Below are 17,043 nucleotides of genomic sequence, written 5' to 3'. Positions count from 1 at the left end.
ATATGTAACTTGTCTGGTCCGAGCATGGAGGCCCTCCTACATGCACTGGCCATACGTACAGTGTGGGTGCAGAATCTGTAGCTACACCTGCAAAGCAGAATGGATGAGCTGGGGCGGGGGTGGGGTTAGGAGCCTCCCAGGTCCACCACTCCAGTTCTGCCACTTACTTGAACTCGGGGCAGGTCTCTCACCTTGTCTGCGTTCCCATTTCCATGTCCATAAAATTAAAATACACAAATATCTGCTTCTCAGAACTGTTCTGAGTTTCAAGCTTAATGCCTGGTATGTTGGAGGAGCTAAATAAACGAGAACTATTGGATTTGCACATGGCAAATGAAGGTCATTAGATTTTCCCTACCACCTTTTCTTAAAAAACAAAAAACTTACCTCCCTGCTGCCCACTGATCTCCTCCATTGAGAACACGCTCAGTCACCTGTTCAACCTTTACCCCATCGCCCCACCCCAACCCCCTGCCCCAGCCAGTGACCTCAGTCTGCTTACCCCAGCAGTGTGCCAAGTAGAAAAAGGCAAAGATTTGGGTCTGAACTCTAATTCTTTTCAACAGTTGAGCAAGTAGCTTACCCTTTCTGAACTCAGTGCTCAATTACTGGTAGCTATTATTTTCCTATTGTTATTAATTTTAATCTCCATCATCTCCACCTGTGGTTTTCACTCGATGTACCTCTGAGGGTGTTGTTTCCCCCCAATAATATGATTTTGAATTCCCAGCTCCTGCCCCAGGGAGAAGGAGGTATACTCTTCTTGCCTCCTACCCGTTGAGAATTCACTGGTGATTCACTGGGCCTGGTGGGAAAGCGTTCTAATTGTTTAAACATCTGTAAAGAGCTTAGAACAATGCCTGACATACAGCGCTATGTCTGAGTTTTATTCACAAAGTAAAGATGCTGTCTTAGTTTGCTAGGGTTGCCATAACAAAATGCCATAGCCTGGGTGCGTTAAACAAAGGGAATTTATTTTCTTACAGTTCTGGAAGCTGAAAGTCCAATATCAAGGTTGTGCCAGAGTTGGTTACCTGTGAGACCACTCTCTCTGTCTTCTAGATGGCTGCCTTCTTGCTGCTTCGTCTTTATATAGTTGTGCCTCTATGCATGCATATTCCTGGTGTTTCCTTCTCTTCCTGTGAGGACACCAGTTATATTGGATTAGGGCCTCACCCTCATGGTCTCCTTTGGGAGATGTTAAGCATCTTTTATGTAGGGGCAGAAAGGAAGGCAGGTCTTATGGCCTATTTCTCCTTACTTTATGCTCTTACCCAGAGTCTAGCCAAAAGGCACCACTCACTGTGCAATAATACAGCTCCAAAAGCATATCTAGAGCACCTGGTACCTGCTAGGCACTACGCCAGGTGATGGGAGTATATAGATGAAAGAAATGAGATCTCCTCCCTCAAGGAGCTTTCAGTCTGGGGTGACAGATGTATGACCACCTAACTCTCATACCATGCGTCAGGTGATGGAAAGCTACAAAAACGAGAAAGAATTTAAAGGAGGACCTGAACAAAGAGGAGGAGTTGTCGAGGTTGACAGGTGGAAGTGGCATTCCAGGTAGGAGGATCAGCATGGGGAGGAAAGGCAAGGTGAAGAGGAGTGAACATGACTGACGTTTCCGAGGGACACGTCCTGTGAGCAGATGCAGGGGGGCAGAGAGAGAGGGATGGAAGTGGTGAGGGCACTTGCTGGAGGTGAGGCTGGACAAATCAGTGTTGAGCCCACCACACCGGGCACCTTATCTACGAATTCTTTCCCCAATTTTATCCTTCCCTCAAGTATTACCTTCTCCTTTAGAGTCCATTGTGATTATTATTATTTATGAGTGGGTCTTACTTCTCGATAAGATTGTAAATCACTTGATGTCAAGGATGATGTCTTTAATCATTTATAACCCCAACAGTACCCAGACGACTACTTTGCATAAGTACTTTGCCCATCTGAATAGGATCCAGTTGTGACCTATGTGCATGATTTAACTTCCTTCTCACCACTGTCAGGTCCCAATGTTGCGGTCCAGGGACACACAGATAGGCAGGCAGCAACACACTAAGCTCGAGGGCGGTCATTCACATGTATTCTCGTGCCAGGAGCTGTGCTAGGCAATGTCAGACAAACATTGCTGGCCTTCTAAGAACTTGTCTTCTCAACTTCTGTGCTGTTGGCTACAACAGGTAGAGTTTATATTAATAGTTAGGAGAGTTCAACTTATCACAGGAATCTACTCCCAAAGCCAAGAGCACACTGTATACTCTCTATGTTAGCTAACTTGACAATAAATTATATTCAAACAAACAAAAAAGAAGAGTTCAATTTTTTTTTTTACAGTTTCAGCTTTGTTTTATTTTCTTATTTTTTTTTTTAATTTTTTTTATGTTTATTTATTCCTGAGACAGAGAGAGACAGAGCATGAGTGGGGGAGGGGCAAAGAGAGGGAGACACAGAATCAGAAGCAGGCTCCAGGCTCTGAGCTGTCAGCACAGAGCCCGACGCAGGGCTCGAACTCACAAACCGTGAGATCATGACCTGACCCGAAGTCAGTCGCTCAACCGACTGAGCTACCCAGGCGCCCTGGCTTCACCTTTGTTTTAGAACTTTAAGTCTCTCTGTACGATTAGGCTGTTCGGCGCGTGATAATAGAACATGCACGATTTGAGCAGTCCCTCTGTGCATGTGTCAAAGGCTGCCACATGTAATCCAGAACTCATTGGAATTCAGCTGCACACCTGGGCCAGGAGGAGCAACCATGACTCTGCTGTTCCCTCAACTGGTCTTGCACATACGGAGCTTCTCATGGCACTGATTTTGTGCTTGAAGATACATGGTTTTCTCTTCTTCTTTTTCTGTTAATTTTTTGGATGCTTATTTATTTATTTTTGAGAGAGAGAAGAGAGAATGAGCATGGGAGGAACAGAGAGAGACACACAGAATCCAAAGCAGGCTCCAGACTCCAAGCTGTCAGCACAGAGCCCAACACAGGGCTCAAACTCACGAACCATGAGAACATGACCTGAGCCGAAGTTGGACAGTTAACTGACTAAACCACCCAGGAGCCGCAGGATACATAGTTTTCATAATAACATGTATTAGGGTTCATTCGACAACTGTAAATAATGTGTTGGTTTTGTGTATTCGTGAAAGTGAATTATCACTTTCTGGGTGACATAAGAGATTTTCAGGGGTAAATTTGACTTAAATTTTTGCCTTCTTCACCAATTATCCAACCCCCAAGTTAGATGGAATTCTGCTGTCTCAGCACTTCCTATGTTCCAGACACTTGGCTAGATTGTGGTATGAAGACGGATGAGATTCTGAGTCTGACCTAGAGGAGGCCACAGTCCGAAGGAGAAAGATAATGTAAAAAAATGTACCTTCAGTTTGAATCAAGATACAGAAATTGGGGTGGCAGGGAGGAGGCTGGCAGGTGGTGGGGAGTCACAGACGCGTCCCAGAGATGATATCTAAACCTAAGCTGGCTTTGAAAGAGAAAGAGTGTCAGATGGAAGGAAACTAGGGGGTTTCAGACGAAGGGAGAGCAGGTGCAAAGTCATGAAGGTGAGAAACTGAATAAACCGTAAATGATTCCATCTTCCTGGAGCCTCAAGGAAGGAGAAGCAGAGAAAAGGTTGTTTCCTTGATAAGGAGCTTGGACTTTGTTCTCTATACCTGTGTTTCTCAGTCTCTGGGGAGGGCCAGGAATCTGCATTCTACAAGCTGTGGTAGTGCTTCTGCACACTGAGGTTTGAGACCTGTAGCTGTGTGGGCAATGGGGAGGCACTGCACCGTGTAAAGTGGTACAGTAGGTTACTACAGCTGCTTGTTTCCATAGAGCCTTGGGGGGCTTTCTAGGAGGTCGACTCCTCCGAAGTCTCTCCCAGGAAGCAGGGAGCTGCCCCCTTCCTGCAGTAGTCCACACGAGCTATTACGCGTGGCAGATTAAGAGTGTTGTGATGGAGTGGAGAGGAAATGGGAGATTTAGAAATGCTCAGGAGGGAGAGGGCAGGGCTCGGTGACCAAATCAAACTTCTTGATGTCTGGCTTGAATGCTGTAGGGATGTGGAGCAGTAGAGTGAATGAACAGTGGTTCAGGCTGTGCACTCTGAAGATGAACTGCCCTGGATCCCGGCCCCAGCATGGCCACTTTCTCATCTGTGCAGTCCTGGGGAAGTTACTTACCCTCTCAGTGCCTCACTTTCCTCCATAAAATGGGTATGATAAGAATAATGTACCTCATAAGGGGTTGTGAAGATTAAATGAACTGACATACTAAAGAGCTTAGAGTAGTGCCTGGCACTGAATGATGTTCAATGCACTTTAGAGAGGCAAAGTAGGTAATACTAGGTAACCTATTATTCATAGTTGTAGTGTAGAAGTAATAGTTAACCTAAGCAGTGAAGAACATAGTAAAGAACTGAAAAGCCTGAGTGCTTAATTCAAATCCCATCCTGCTATGTATTAGTTGTATGATTTAGGGGAAATTATTTAACCGTCTGTGCCTCACTTTCTATATCTGTAAAATGGGGATGGTATTAACACATACTTCATATGGTGAGGATCAAAATAATATATGTAAAATGTATTCAGACAGTACAGGCACGTAGTAAGGAGGCAATAAATGTTGGCTGTTGTTATTCTTATCCTTATCAACCAAGGTAAGGATAGTCAGGGGAAGGGAGGTATATTTCAGTTTTGATCAACCAGGTTGAAGTGTACCATAGGCAGTTTGGAGTGTAGGTTTGGAGCTTAGTAAAGAAGTCAGTGATAAAGATCAGTTTGGGAGTGAAAAGTAGAGAGAAGTTATTTAAGAATTTTTTTTAACATTTTTATTTAATTTTGAGAGAGAGAAAGAGCATGAGCAGGAGAGGGGCAGAGAGAGAGGGAGACACAGAATCCAAAACAGACTCCAGGCTCTGTGTTGTCAGCACAGAGCCAGACGCGGGGCCCGAACTCACGAACCACAAGATCATGACCTGAGCTGAAGTCAGACACTTAACCAACTGAGCCACCCAGGTGCCCTGAGAGAAGTTACTTTAAATCATGAGCTTCAGTGTGGTTCAGGGAGAAAGGATGGGGAACGGACTCAGGAAGAAAGACTAAGCATTCTCTGAGCCAGGCTCTGTGCAGTCTATTTCCATATGTCATCTTACTTAAACTCTGTAGTAGGGATAATACGCTTTCAGTTGCTAATGCCCCCATGGTGTAATATACCTACCACAACATAATATGTGGTGCATGCCAGCGTGCCCTTTGCCTCCCCATCACTGTTCAGTGACGCCCTGTCAGTAGCTGGAAATCAGCCGGGATGGGAGCATTTACACTACAGGAGTGGGCAGAGGCTACAAATCAGAGCTCCTCCCGCAGCTCCTGCCCCTCAAGAGCCAGTTATCAGGTCAGCATATAATTATCCCTACCACTGAAGGGATGGGGGCTCAGATTGCTGGGCTAGGACCCAAGCTGCCTGTGCCTTTGACGCCCGTGCCTTTTTAATTGCACAGTGATTCCTCTTCATCTAAAATGTCCTTTAACTACTGTGGTTTTCCAAAGTTGAGAAATTTGATACCTCCCACGCCTGAAAACTTAATTATATGCCCACTGTGAATGAGTTATTGTGTTAATTCTGATATTGTACTTGAAAACCATCTTGAATGAGTTTAGGGAGGTAGCTTAGAGCATCTGTTGATGAAACATGGGGATTATTTTTCCCTGCACTGTCAAGAGTTTGCTGACTACCATGAGCTGGTTTTGTCAGCTACCAAAGAAAGTCTTTGAACAAAGGGAAAGCCAGAAGATGTGGGAGGGAGTGAAAGCATTGCAGTTGAATTGTTCCAAATGATGTAATTCATACACCATACCTTAATGTGTCGGGGAGAAGTATTGAATGAAGTACTCTTTTGTACTCGAGAACAGTGTGCTTTCTTATAATGTAAAATGGATGTGTAAAATCACTTAACGTAAGTTTGGAGTCTTTATAGGAAGATGTGATATTTTATGCCTCTTCTCCCTTGCCTCACCTCTCCAAACCACCACCTCTCCACCCTAAAATCCCTGAGGAGAGAGATCATGCTAATTTGGCATCTGAAGTCTTTACAGGGACCCTGGCACACCCCTTCGAGAATCTCATGCTTGAGAACTCTTCTTGCATTTCAAGTGGGAAAAGATGTCGTTAATATTTCCTGAGTGCTCGGCACTGTGCTGTGTTACGGGGTACGACAACAAACAGGACAACAAACAGCCCTTGCCCTGGGGAACTCAACAGTTTAGTGAGAGACAGTTAAACAGTTAAAATACCATGTGATAAGGAATGGAACTCCTAAGGGTTTTATGGAGAAAGCGTGATCCATATGAGCTCAGAGGTCATTATCTTCACCCCAAAAACCCGGTATTCTAAAGTCCAGTTAGAAAGAAGCAGGAGCACCTGGCTGGCTCAGTCAGTAAAACCTAAGACTCTTCTTTAAAAAAAATTGTTTTAATTTTTATTTATTTTTGACAGAGAGAGAGAGAGAGACAGAGCATGAGCGGGGGAGGGGCAGAGAGAGAGGGAGACAGACTCCGAAGCAGGCTCCAGGCTCTGAGCTGTCAGCACAGAGCCCAACGTGGGGCTCGAACTCACAGACCGCAAGATCATGACCTCAGCCAAAGTCAGACACTCAACCGACTGAGCCACCCAGGCGCCCCAGTAAAGCCTAAGACTCTTGATCTTGGTGGCATGAGTTTGAGTCCCACGTTGGGTGTAGAGGTTATTTGAAATTAAAAAAAAAACAAGCAATGTGCATATTAGAAAAAGTATTATGTAAAAGAGTGGGAGAACTCAGTTTTATTCTTTTCTCTGTGTCTTTACTACATTTGTAATGTGTCTAGCTTTGTTTTCTCACCTATAAAATGGAACAATAATATTTATCTTGCTTCATGGGGTTGTTACAGGGAGTACACGAGAGAACATATTATGAAAGTGCTATAAATATTACCGAATGTTTCGTTTTTCCATGATGTAATGTGGGGTGTAATTTACTCAGTCATTAATAATGTATCTGAGCACTCACTCATTCAGCAAAGATTTGTTAAGCACCTGCTAATTTGAAAATCCTATTTTAGACCCCGTATTTTGATCAGTGTCATCCTCTTGCGTTATCCCATTCAAAGTACCTAGATTTACTTTGCATTCATTTTCATAGTAAGTTGGAATGGGGGTGGGATTCGGAAGTGTGCAGTTATCGATCACCTCTTCCATTCCAGGAGCTTCCCTTCTGTAATCTTCTGGAGGCCTGGGGGGAGTGTCTGGGGGGTGGTGCACAGACGAGAAGCTGTTGGCTTAAAAATTCATTTCATGCTTCATCAGCTAGCTTAACATCTGGGAAAAACGAGTTTCATTATCTTATGGAATTGTTGCCAAATTATTTATAATTTTAAAACTGGTGTTACGCATTTTACTAGCCAAAATGTAACCACCAAATGAAGTCTTGTACATCAAAGTAGTCAGGAAAAGATGTTGTAAGTACTATGTATGTTTGTGTTATACATTTATATTCATTATTAAAGAACTAGTTTTCATCATATGGTAGAATACTTTGGAATGGGGGTACTTTTCTATAGTCTAAATAGAATATACTAAAAGTCTTGAAGAGTAAAGCATGATCCCAAATTATTTCTGACTTCTGGAATTTCTATTTATTTTATTTTGATCCCAAGACACTTTATAAACACCTGGATTGTACGCATTTCAGCATAATGATAATATACTATAGTTCCACATTATTGCTCATCATCAAGATTTTTGTAGTTTATCTGCTAGTAAAGATAGCATTAGCTGTTCCTCAAGAATATGCTGGTGGTTTCTTTTGATCTTCAGGAGTAACACTGTGACCCTGCTGTGCTTAAGACTCAAGTAGAATTTTTTTAAATGGTGATGAATAATTTCTGACAAGATCAAAGATGCTCATAAGAATCAGAGGGTATTACCAATCATGCCAACCCCAGCTATTTGGATACCAATCCATGTGGCTTAAAAATATATATTTTTTAAATTTTTAAATGTTTTTATTTTTGAGAGAGAGAGAGAGAGAGCGGGGGAGGAGCAGAGAGAGAGAGGGAGACATAGAATCCGAAGCAGACTTTAGCCACTGAGCTGTCAGTACAGAACCCAATGCAGGGCTCAAACTCATGAACCACAAGATCATGACCTGAGCTGAAGTCAGATGCTTAGCCGACTGAGCCACCCAGATGCCCCACTGAAGAAAAAGATTTTTAAAAACAAATGTTGTAAAATTAAAATGGGAGTGCCTGCTCCATCTAGCTCTTTCAAAAATATAGAAGCAAACTGGGACTAACAGATGTTCTTCCAACCCTGTGATCTTATTTATATGTGGGCCAACAGGATCAAGCTCTAGTTAACTTGAGACCGAGAATAAGAGCTGGGCCAACACACGGAGCTTAGTAGAGGCTGTAGAACCTCTTTCCAACAGTGTGGTCTTTTGTGACAAGGTTCCATTGCTCTTATGGCCCAGTATTGGTAGGCGCTGAACATCTCAGTTCATTTCAAACTCAGCATGGACCCTTCCTTCGCCTTGTTCCAAATGGTATTTGTATGGGGTCCAACAGAATGTCCTCCCGAGTGTTACCTGCACTTGGAAATGTGTCTTTATTTCTGAAAAGAAAAAAAGTGTCAGTAATTTGTGCACATGTATTTTCCCTCCTTCAACCTCACCTCTTATATTTTCGGAAGGAAAATTAAATCTTTTTGACTAAAGCACCCCTTAACTTCTACTAAAGTACCATTCTCTCCATAATTTTTTCCTTCCTTTCAAACGCCAGCCTGCTGCCTGCAGAGCCTTTTTGGAGTAGAATCAGCTTTGTCTTTAGCAGGATAGACAAATGGTTAGATAAAAGAGGGCTGCAGGCAGGTTTCTGTCCCTATGTGGGCCAGAAGCACAGCACCAGTGTCTATCTACTCTGTTTAGGTGGCTTTTATTCCCCTCCCTATTTTAAGTATTTCTTTCCACTACCTGTGTGTCCTCTAAGCCATGGTTACACTTCCAGTTTTATGTAAGCAAGGACCTAGAATAGCCTGGGGTTTCTTTACAGAGTCACTTCTTTAGTTCATGTTCCAATCTCAGTTGGAGGACTCTTGCTGTGTTACTATGTTTCGTTACTTGGTCCTTAGTAACTTATCTTGCTAATAACTTCCATGTTTTTATCAAATGTTTTTGACAAGCTAAGTTTTGTCTGGCCTTGCCTCCACTACCTTTAAAAAAGTATTTATAGACTGTGCGTTTTAGAAGAAGTATTTTTTTTCCTGGTCCTTCAGTTTTGCTGTACCTCTTCACCTGCCGCTATTCAGACATCAGAGGGAATGACCAAAAGCTAATACCATGTTGGCACATCCTCCCTCAAGGGGTAAACACCCCTTCCCCTTCCACCAACAGATACCAACACATCATTTTATTTTTATTTTTATTATTTTTTTTAATGTTTATTTATTTTTGAGACAGAGAGAGACAGAGTGCAAGTGGGGGAGGAGCAGAGAGAGAGGGAGACACAGAATCTGAAACAGGCTCCAGGCTCTGAGCTGTCAGCACAGAGCCTGACGCGGGGCTCGAACCCACGAACTGTGAGATCATGACCTGAGCCAAAGCTGGACGCTCAACCGACTGAGCCACCCAGGCGCCCCACCAACACATCATTTTAAAAGAGTGTTAGCTGATATCATGTACATGCATATTACAGGGAATCTATGCAGATCAAGTATAAAACATCATCTCTTCTGATAACATTTGAAATAAAATAGAACCTTTCTTCTGCAACATGGAAGATGTTCTTTTGAGAATCTTTATCTCAAAGTTTTCTTTTGTGTTAGTGAGAGTAGATGAGATACAGAGGTGATGAGTAAACTTGATGGAGTGGAGTCCAGGATTTCCATAAAACGACTACCATGTACGTCTAGTTGAAGCTGGTAACCAAAGGGTTAACGGGACTGGGACTAATCCACAGCCGCAGACTAAGAACCATAGCTGCAGGTTTTTATCCAGAACTTTTTGTTTGCCTTTTAAAATTCCTGGACTCTCCTCCTGCAGGGAGGCAGACCTGAGGCTTGTCCTCCCATGTCCTCCTTTGGTGGCCTCTGGATAAACCCTTTCCTTGCAGCATACTCCATGCCTCCAAGTGATTGACTTTGCTGGGAGTTGGGCAGATGGACTTGGGTTCGGTTACATGGTGAGAACCAGGTGGTCTAAGTAAGATGTTTCTGCCCAGCAGTTCTGTTCAGTTTATTCTGAGTTTAATTCCATTGCCAATTTCATTTCCTAAACCCCAAAATCTGTTTCAGGAGACTCTATTTCTTTTTTTACCATTTAATTTAATTTATTTTTTTAATTTACATCCAAGTTAGTTAGCATATAGTGCAACGATGCTTTCAGGAGTATATTTCTTAATGCCTTTACCCATTTAGCCCATCACCCCTCCCACAACCCCTCCAGTAACCCTCTGTTTCTTTTCCATATTGAAGAGTCTCCTGTGTTTTGTCCCTCTCCCTGTTTTTATATTATTTTTGCTTCCCTTCCCTTTTGTTCATCTGTTTTGTATCTTCAAGTCCTCATATGAGTGAAGTCATATGATACTTGGTCTTTCTCGGACTAATTTCGCTTAGCATAATACCCTTTGGTTCCATCCACATAGTTGCAAATGGCAAGATTTCATTCTGATTGCTGAGTAATACTCCATTGTATATATATACCACATCTTCTTTATCCATTCATCCATGGATGGACATTTATTTGGGCTCTTTCCATACTTTGGCTATTGCCGATAGTGCTGCTATAAACATGGGGGTGCATGTGTCCCTTCGAAACAGCTCACATGTATCCCTTGGATAAATGCCTAGTAGTGCAATTGCTGGGTCGTAGGGTAGTTCTATTTTTAATTTTTTGAGGAACCTCCATAGTGTTTTCCAGGGTGGCTGCACCAGTTTGCATTCCCACCAACAATGCAAAAGAGATCCTCTTTCTCTGCATCCTCGTCAACATCTATTGTTGCCTGAGTTATTCATGTTAGCCATTCTGACAGGTGTAAGGTGGTATCTCATGGTGGTTTTGATTTGTGTTTCCCTGATGATGAGTGATGTTGAGCACTTTTTCATGTGTCGGTTGGCCATCTGGATGTCTTCTTTGGAGAAGTGGACTCATGTCTTTTGCCCACTTCTTGACTGGATTATTTGTTTTTGGGTGTTGAGTTTGAGAAGTTCTTTATAGATTTTGGATACTAACCCTTTATCTGATGTCGTTTACAAATATCTTCTCCCACTCTGTCGGTTGCCCTTTAGTTTTGCTGATTATGTCCATCGCTGTGCAGAAGCTTTTTATTTTGATGAGGTCCCAATAGTTCATTTTTGCTTTTGTTTCCCTTGCCTCCAGACAGAGACGTGTTGAGTAAGAAGTTGCTGCGGCCAAGGTCAAAGAGGTTTTTGCCTGCTTTCTCCTCGAGGATTTTGATGGCTTCCTGTCTTACGTTGAGGTCTTTCATCCACTTTGAGTTTATTTTTGTGTATTGTGTAAGAAAGTGGTCCAGGTTCATTCTTCTGCATGTCACTGTCCAGTTTTCCCAGCACCATTTGCTGAGGAGGCTGTCTTTATTCCATTGGATATTCTTTCCTGCTTTGTGAAAGATTAGTTGGCCATATGTTTGTGGGTCCATTTCTGGGTTCTCTATTATGTTCCATTGATCTGAGTTTCTGTTTTTTGTGCCAGTACCATACTGTCTTGATGATTACAGCTTTGTAATACAGCTTGAAGTCTGGGATTGTGATGCCTCCTGCTTTGGTTTTCTTTTTCAAGATTGCTTTGGCTATTCAGGGTCTTTTCTGGTTCCATACAGGTTTTAGGATTATTTGTTCTAGCTCTGTGAAGAATGCTGGTGTTACTTTGATAGGTATTGCATTGAATATGTAGATTGCTTTGGGTAATATTGACATTTTAACAATATTTGTTCTTCGTATCCAGGAGCATGGAATATTTTTCCATTTTTTTTTGTGTCTTCATCAATTTCTTTCATAAGCTTTCTATTGTTTTCCGTGTATAGATTTTTCACCTCTTTGGTTAGATTTATTCCTAGGCATTTTATGGTTTTTGGTGCTACTGTAAATGGGATCGGTTCCTTGATTTCTCTTTCTGTTCTTTCATTGTTGGTGTGTATAAGAATGCAACCGATTTCTGTGCATTGGTTTTATATCCTGCAACTTTGCTGAATTCATTGATCAGTTCTAGCACTTTTTTGGTGGAATATTTTGGGTTTTCCATATAAAGTATCATGTCATCTGCGAGAAGTGAAAGTTTGACCTCCTTGTGGCCGATTTGGATGCCTTTTTATTTCTTTGTGTTGTCTGATTGCAGAGGCTAAGACTTCCAATACTATGTTGAATAACAGTGGCGAGAGTGGACATCCCTGTCTTGTTCCTGACCTTAGGGGGAGAGCCCTCAGTTTTTCCCCGTTGAGGATGATATTAGCGTTGGGTCGTTCATATTTGGCTTTTATGATCATGAGGTATGATCCTTCTATTCCTACTTTCTTGAGGGTTTTTATCAAGAAAGGATGCTGTATCTTGTCAAATGCTTTCTCTGCATCTATTGAGAGGATCATATGGTTCTTGTCCTTTCTTTTATTGATGTGAGGAATCATGTTGATTGTTTTGCAGATATTGAATCAGCCCCACATCCCAGGTATAAATCCCACTTGGTCATGGTGAATAATTGTTTTAATGTATTGTTGGATCCAGTTGGCTAATATTTTGTTGAAGATTTTTACATCCGTGTTCATCAGGGAAATTGGTCTATAGTTCTCCTTTTTAGTGGGGTCTTTGTCTAGTCTTGGAATCAGGGTAATGCTGGCGAGTCTAACTATTTCTAAGCAGTGCTTACGCATGTGTTTGACGTCAGTCACTATCAGTGTGCCATTGTCTAAGTGTGCCTAAGGCACGGCATTGATGTCTAAAACCAAAATATCAAATTCCTCCTGTGAATCTGATTTAAAAAATGAAATGATATGATGAAATGAAATGATAAAAGTGCCAAAAAAACTGAAGGCATAGCTTTCTCTCTCTCCATGAAAACTTAAATGTCCTTCCTGATCATTCCTGAGCACAATTCAGTCCATTTCCATTCATTAATATTTGCATGGTCCTGTTGAAATAAGTTGTAACCATTTGTTTTGAAACAAAAACAGAAATCTGTTAATCCATAGACACCTTGGCTTTTTTTTTCTCCTGCCTCACCTCTCATTAAAAAGTCTAGTATAGATGAAAATATTATTGGATTAACTTTCCTTTGCTTTTTGTATTTATTTAATCCAGAAAGTGCTCTGTCAGGATATCTTGTATGTTTTCAAGAAGAATATACTACATATGAGGTACTGAGTCTTTGAAAATACTGCATGAGTAAATCAGTACATGGAAATCAGCCTGGGACACCCAGGTGGCTCAGTCGGTTAAGCATCTTGATTTTAGCTCAGGTCATGATCTCATGGTTTGTGAGTTAGAGCCCTGCATTGGGCTTGCACCGACAGCGCAGAGCCTGCTTGGGATTCTGTCTCTGCCCTTCCCCTGTGCTTTCTCTCTTTCTCTCTCAAAAATAAATAAACTTAAAAAAAGAAATCAGCCTGATAGTTTTATAACATCTGAGACTTCGTGGTTTGTTAAATGTACTGAAAGCTTCTTCTTAGAAGTTTCTTCAAGTTGGGATTCTTCAAAGAACTGCTGAGTGAGAGGGTGGGATTTTGGCAAAACTCTAAAATAAGGCCCTCTCTTGTTGCATATCCTTGATTGTAGTATTAGTTTTTATTATTGTTTCTTTGTGAAATCTAATATATTTTAATATGGTTATTAATGCAATATTAAAGTAATATGCAGTTATGACTTAAGATTGCATTTGCCTAAAAAAGTGATTTTGCAAAGACTTTATTGGTCTGGAAGAGAAGTTAAGGAGCATATGGATTAGGTAATGGTGGGGGAGGTTTTTGTTTTTAAAGTATAATTTAAAAAAAAAAATACATTCTCAGTTTACCTATGGAAGCCTGACTAATTCTCTTGAAGAAACTGAGAGATCTAATTTTCTCTTGCTGGGGTGCCTGGGTCATTCAGTCATTTAAGCATTGAACTCTTGATTTCAGCTCAGGTCATGATCTCCCTGTTCGGTTCACGGGGTCAAGCTCTGAGTTGTGCTTTGCACTGACAGCGTGGAGCCTGCTTGGGATTCTCTTTCTCTCCTTCTCCCCTGCCCCTCCCCCACTCATGCACACATGCTCACTCTCTCTCTCTCTCTCACTAAAAATAAATAAACATTAAAAAACATTAAAATTAACAATTCTCTTTTGCTTAATTTCTGTGATTTTATACTTTGTTTCTAGGTACCAAAGGGAGAAATAAAGGAGAATTTACAAATCTTCAAGGGGTAGCTGCGTCTACAAGTGGAAAGATATTAATTGCAGACAGCAACAACCAATGTGTACAGGTATGGCCCCTAATTATGTACCTTTGTTTACACAATAAAACATAATTGCATACTTTCCTATGTAAGAGTTTAAGATCCACAGTACGAGGAAAGAAAGGGAAACTTTTAGTAGACTTTTCTTCAGCTAGAGTTTGCATGGTCTGACCTCTAGTACATATGACAAATGTTCTTGACTCCTTTTTCCTCACTAATTCCTGTGCTAGTGCACATTCCAAGGGATGTCATTTGTTTTGCAGATATTTTCCAATGATGGCCAGTTCAAAAGTCGGTTTGGCATACGAGGACGCTCTCCCGGGCAGCTGCAGCGGCCCACAGGAGTAGCCGTGCATCCCAGTGGGGACATAATCATTGCAGACTATGATAATAAGTGGGTTAGCATTTTCTCTTCTGATGGCAAGTTTAAGGTAAGATTAAACTAGCATTTGGCTTCTAAGCAGTGGAGAGAAGGGATAGGAAATACAAGATGAAGTTCAACAAGTTTTCATACACAAAAGACACGCTGACTTTGTTGCATCTAAGTTTTATGGAGCGTAACAATGAAGTTATCATAAATTTTATACATCTGAAACAGTGGCTTCATTTTGTAAAGCAGCTAGGTTCAGTGGCTTTTTTTACATATCGTCAGATTTACCTAAATTCAATGAAGAACAACTGAGAGAAAAAGGTACTGAAGAGGCAATTGAAATTTCCTAAATTAACCTACAGATGGTCAGGTATGAAGTGCCTTCTACTTTCTCAGGGCTTTGATAGATGATACGGGAGAAACGGAATTATAAAACATGGTTTCTACCTTTGAAAAAACCTACAAGCCCCTTGAGGAAAAAAAAAGGACACCAGAAAGGATATAAAACAATTTGTGTCAGCCTCGAATCAGTCATGCATTGTTAGGTACAATCTGAGAACCTAGTGTTAAAGTGTATAATACAGGAATCTGAAGGACAAGAAAATGGCAGCTGCACAGAGGAAAGGTGAGTCGAGCTGCACTGGAGGGGGAGGGGGACGGCGGGGGGCCATCATTTGACAGTTTTGCTGGTGTCCCTAGCATCATCTGTTTCTGCATCAAGAAAGAGTAGAGAGCCCTCTAGTGACAGCAGAAATCTCTTCTGAAGTGTTATCAAAGAGTATTATTATGCAGCCCATTTTCTGCATTTGTTCACGAGATTAGGAGATACTTTGTCAAAGGTGTTTTTTGAAGGCCATATGCACTGTGCCTTCTGCATTGCCCTGTCCAGCCTGCTGGAGGCTTGTCTTTCAGGTGACAACGTGAACTTTTACTCAGACCAGACCAGCCCTTCGCAATGCCAACTCTGCAGCTTTTAACTAATGTTACAACTTTCCTTGAGTTTCGATAGTCTCATATGTCCCATTTGGATTAAAAAAAAAATCTATTTTGTAGGATTTGGGTAAGGATTAAATGAGATTTATTTCTGGATTTTATACGTGGCTCCTATGAAATAGGCATCTAAAAAATGTTCTTTTCCATTGCTTCCAGTAACCCTGTCCAAAAAATGAAGTCTATTTGATCAGCTGTGATTTGGACTTCATGACCTCATGCCAGCACCTGGTCATCACTTCCTTGTCTAAATGTTCAGAAATGATGCTCTTCATAATCTATTTTGGAATCCTGAAGATTACGCAAAGTTCACTCATTTGTGTCTTATTGGAGGAATTTATATTTTTCTTTTTAAAGTTATTGGATCCCTACAGTCACCTCATCATTTTTATTAAAACACATTATTTTCATAATTATTAACCCTCAGATTGGAGCTTTTGTTTTGTGTGGGGCAGGATCTTTTCAATCTAGGAGAATAAAAAGCCACAGTTTTTAATTCTACCATAGTATACACAATTGTTCGATTGTCTTTGAGGTTTTTTTGTTCCCCTAGAAATTTGATGACTCTGTATGATAGCCACATACACAGAAAGGCCTCTTGCCTTTGTGTATCTCTAACTCCCTCATCTTCTTTTGTATTTTCATAATTGCGTTTGTAATAAGACATACCCAAATATAACAACTTTAACATGAATAGAAGGAAGGCTGTTCAGTGACCTTTTGAAAATACCATCTAGTTTGGAGACAACCCATTTCTTCTTGTTACATACTCTAGCAAAATCATGACTTGTCTCTCTAAATGCATAAATGAATGCTAAAATAAGTATTGAAGCAAGAGTTTTAAATCTAATATACTGAAACATTTTATATCTAACGTAGTAAAATAGGTTGAAACAGGAGTTTTATATCTAAGAGAGAAGGGCTTCCTGAATTATGCATTTTTTATTCAATGGTTCAGTATTTTATACGTAATAGACACTCTTCCTGGAAGATTGCATTCTCATAGTTGGAATACTATTGGTAGTAATTGGAATAAACAAGGACACTCATGCCCTCTAGAGGATTGGGGGAATGGATATGGTATAGTTTCACCTTACCCTTTTTTTTTTTTCAATAGGCATTGATCAGGGAATAAAGGGATAGCAAGTGAAAATGGTTTAGTAGTGTAATGGGAGCTCATCCAACTGACCATACACATGGCCATTTACTCAG

The 17,043-nt window shown here is 41.1% G+C and overlaps 1 protein-coding gene across 12 annotated transcripts in view; it reads left to right on the top strand.

Annotated features, from left to right (window-relative positions):
* TRIM2 (tripartite motif containing 2) overlaps positions 1 to 17,043 on the top strand; it is a 160,872-nt gene that overhangs the window by 124,958 nt on the left and 18,871 nt on the right. For 10 of the 12 annotated variants that reach the window (XM_019441248.2, XM_053901181.1, XM_019441239.2 and 7 more), the window contains 2 exons: positions 14,395 to 14,498; positions 14,735 to 14,902. In XM_019441248.2, coding sequence (XP_019296793.1) covers positions 14,395 to 14,498; positions 14,735 to 14,902 — 272 coding nt within the window. Of the gene's footprint in view, positions 1 to 14,394; positions 14,499 to 14,734; positions 14,903 to 15,123; positions 15,902 to 15,990; positions 16,252 to 17,043 lie in introns of those variants that run through there. The other 2 variants (XR_002077800.2, XM_019441249.2) reach the window with 2 other exon arrangements.

Source organism: Panthera pardus, unplaced genomic scaffold (assembly GCF_024362965.1).
Source record: "Panthera pardus isolate Hobbes unplaced genomic scaffold, ASM2436296v1 HiC_scaffold_13, whole genome shotgun sequence".
NCBI classification, from domain to species: domain Eukaryota; kingdom Metazoa; phylum Chordata; class Mammalia; order Carnivora; family Felidae; genus Panthera; species Panthera pardus.
Note: the sequence above shows the minus strand (reverse complement) of the source record. Positions and strands in the feature narration are given on the sequence as shown.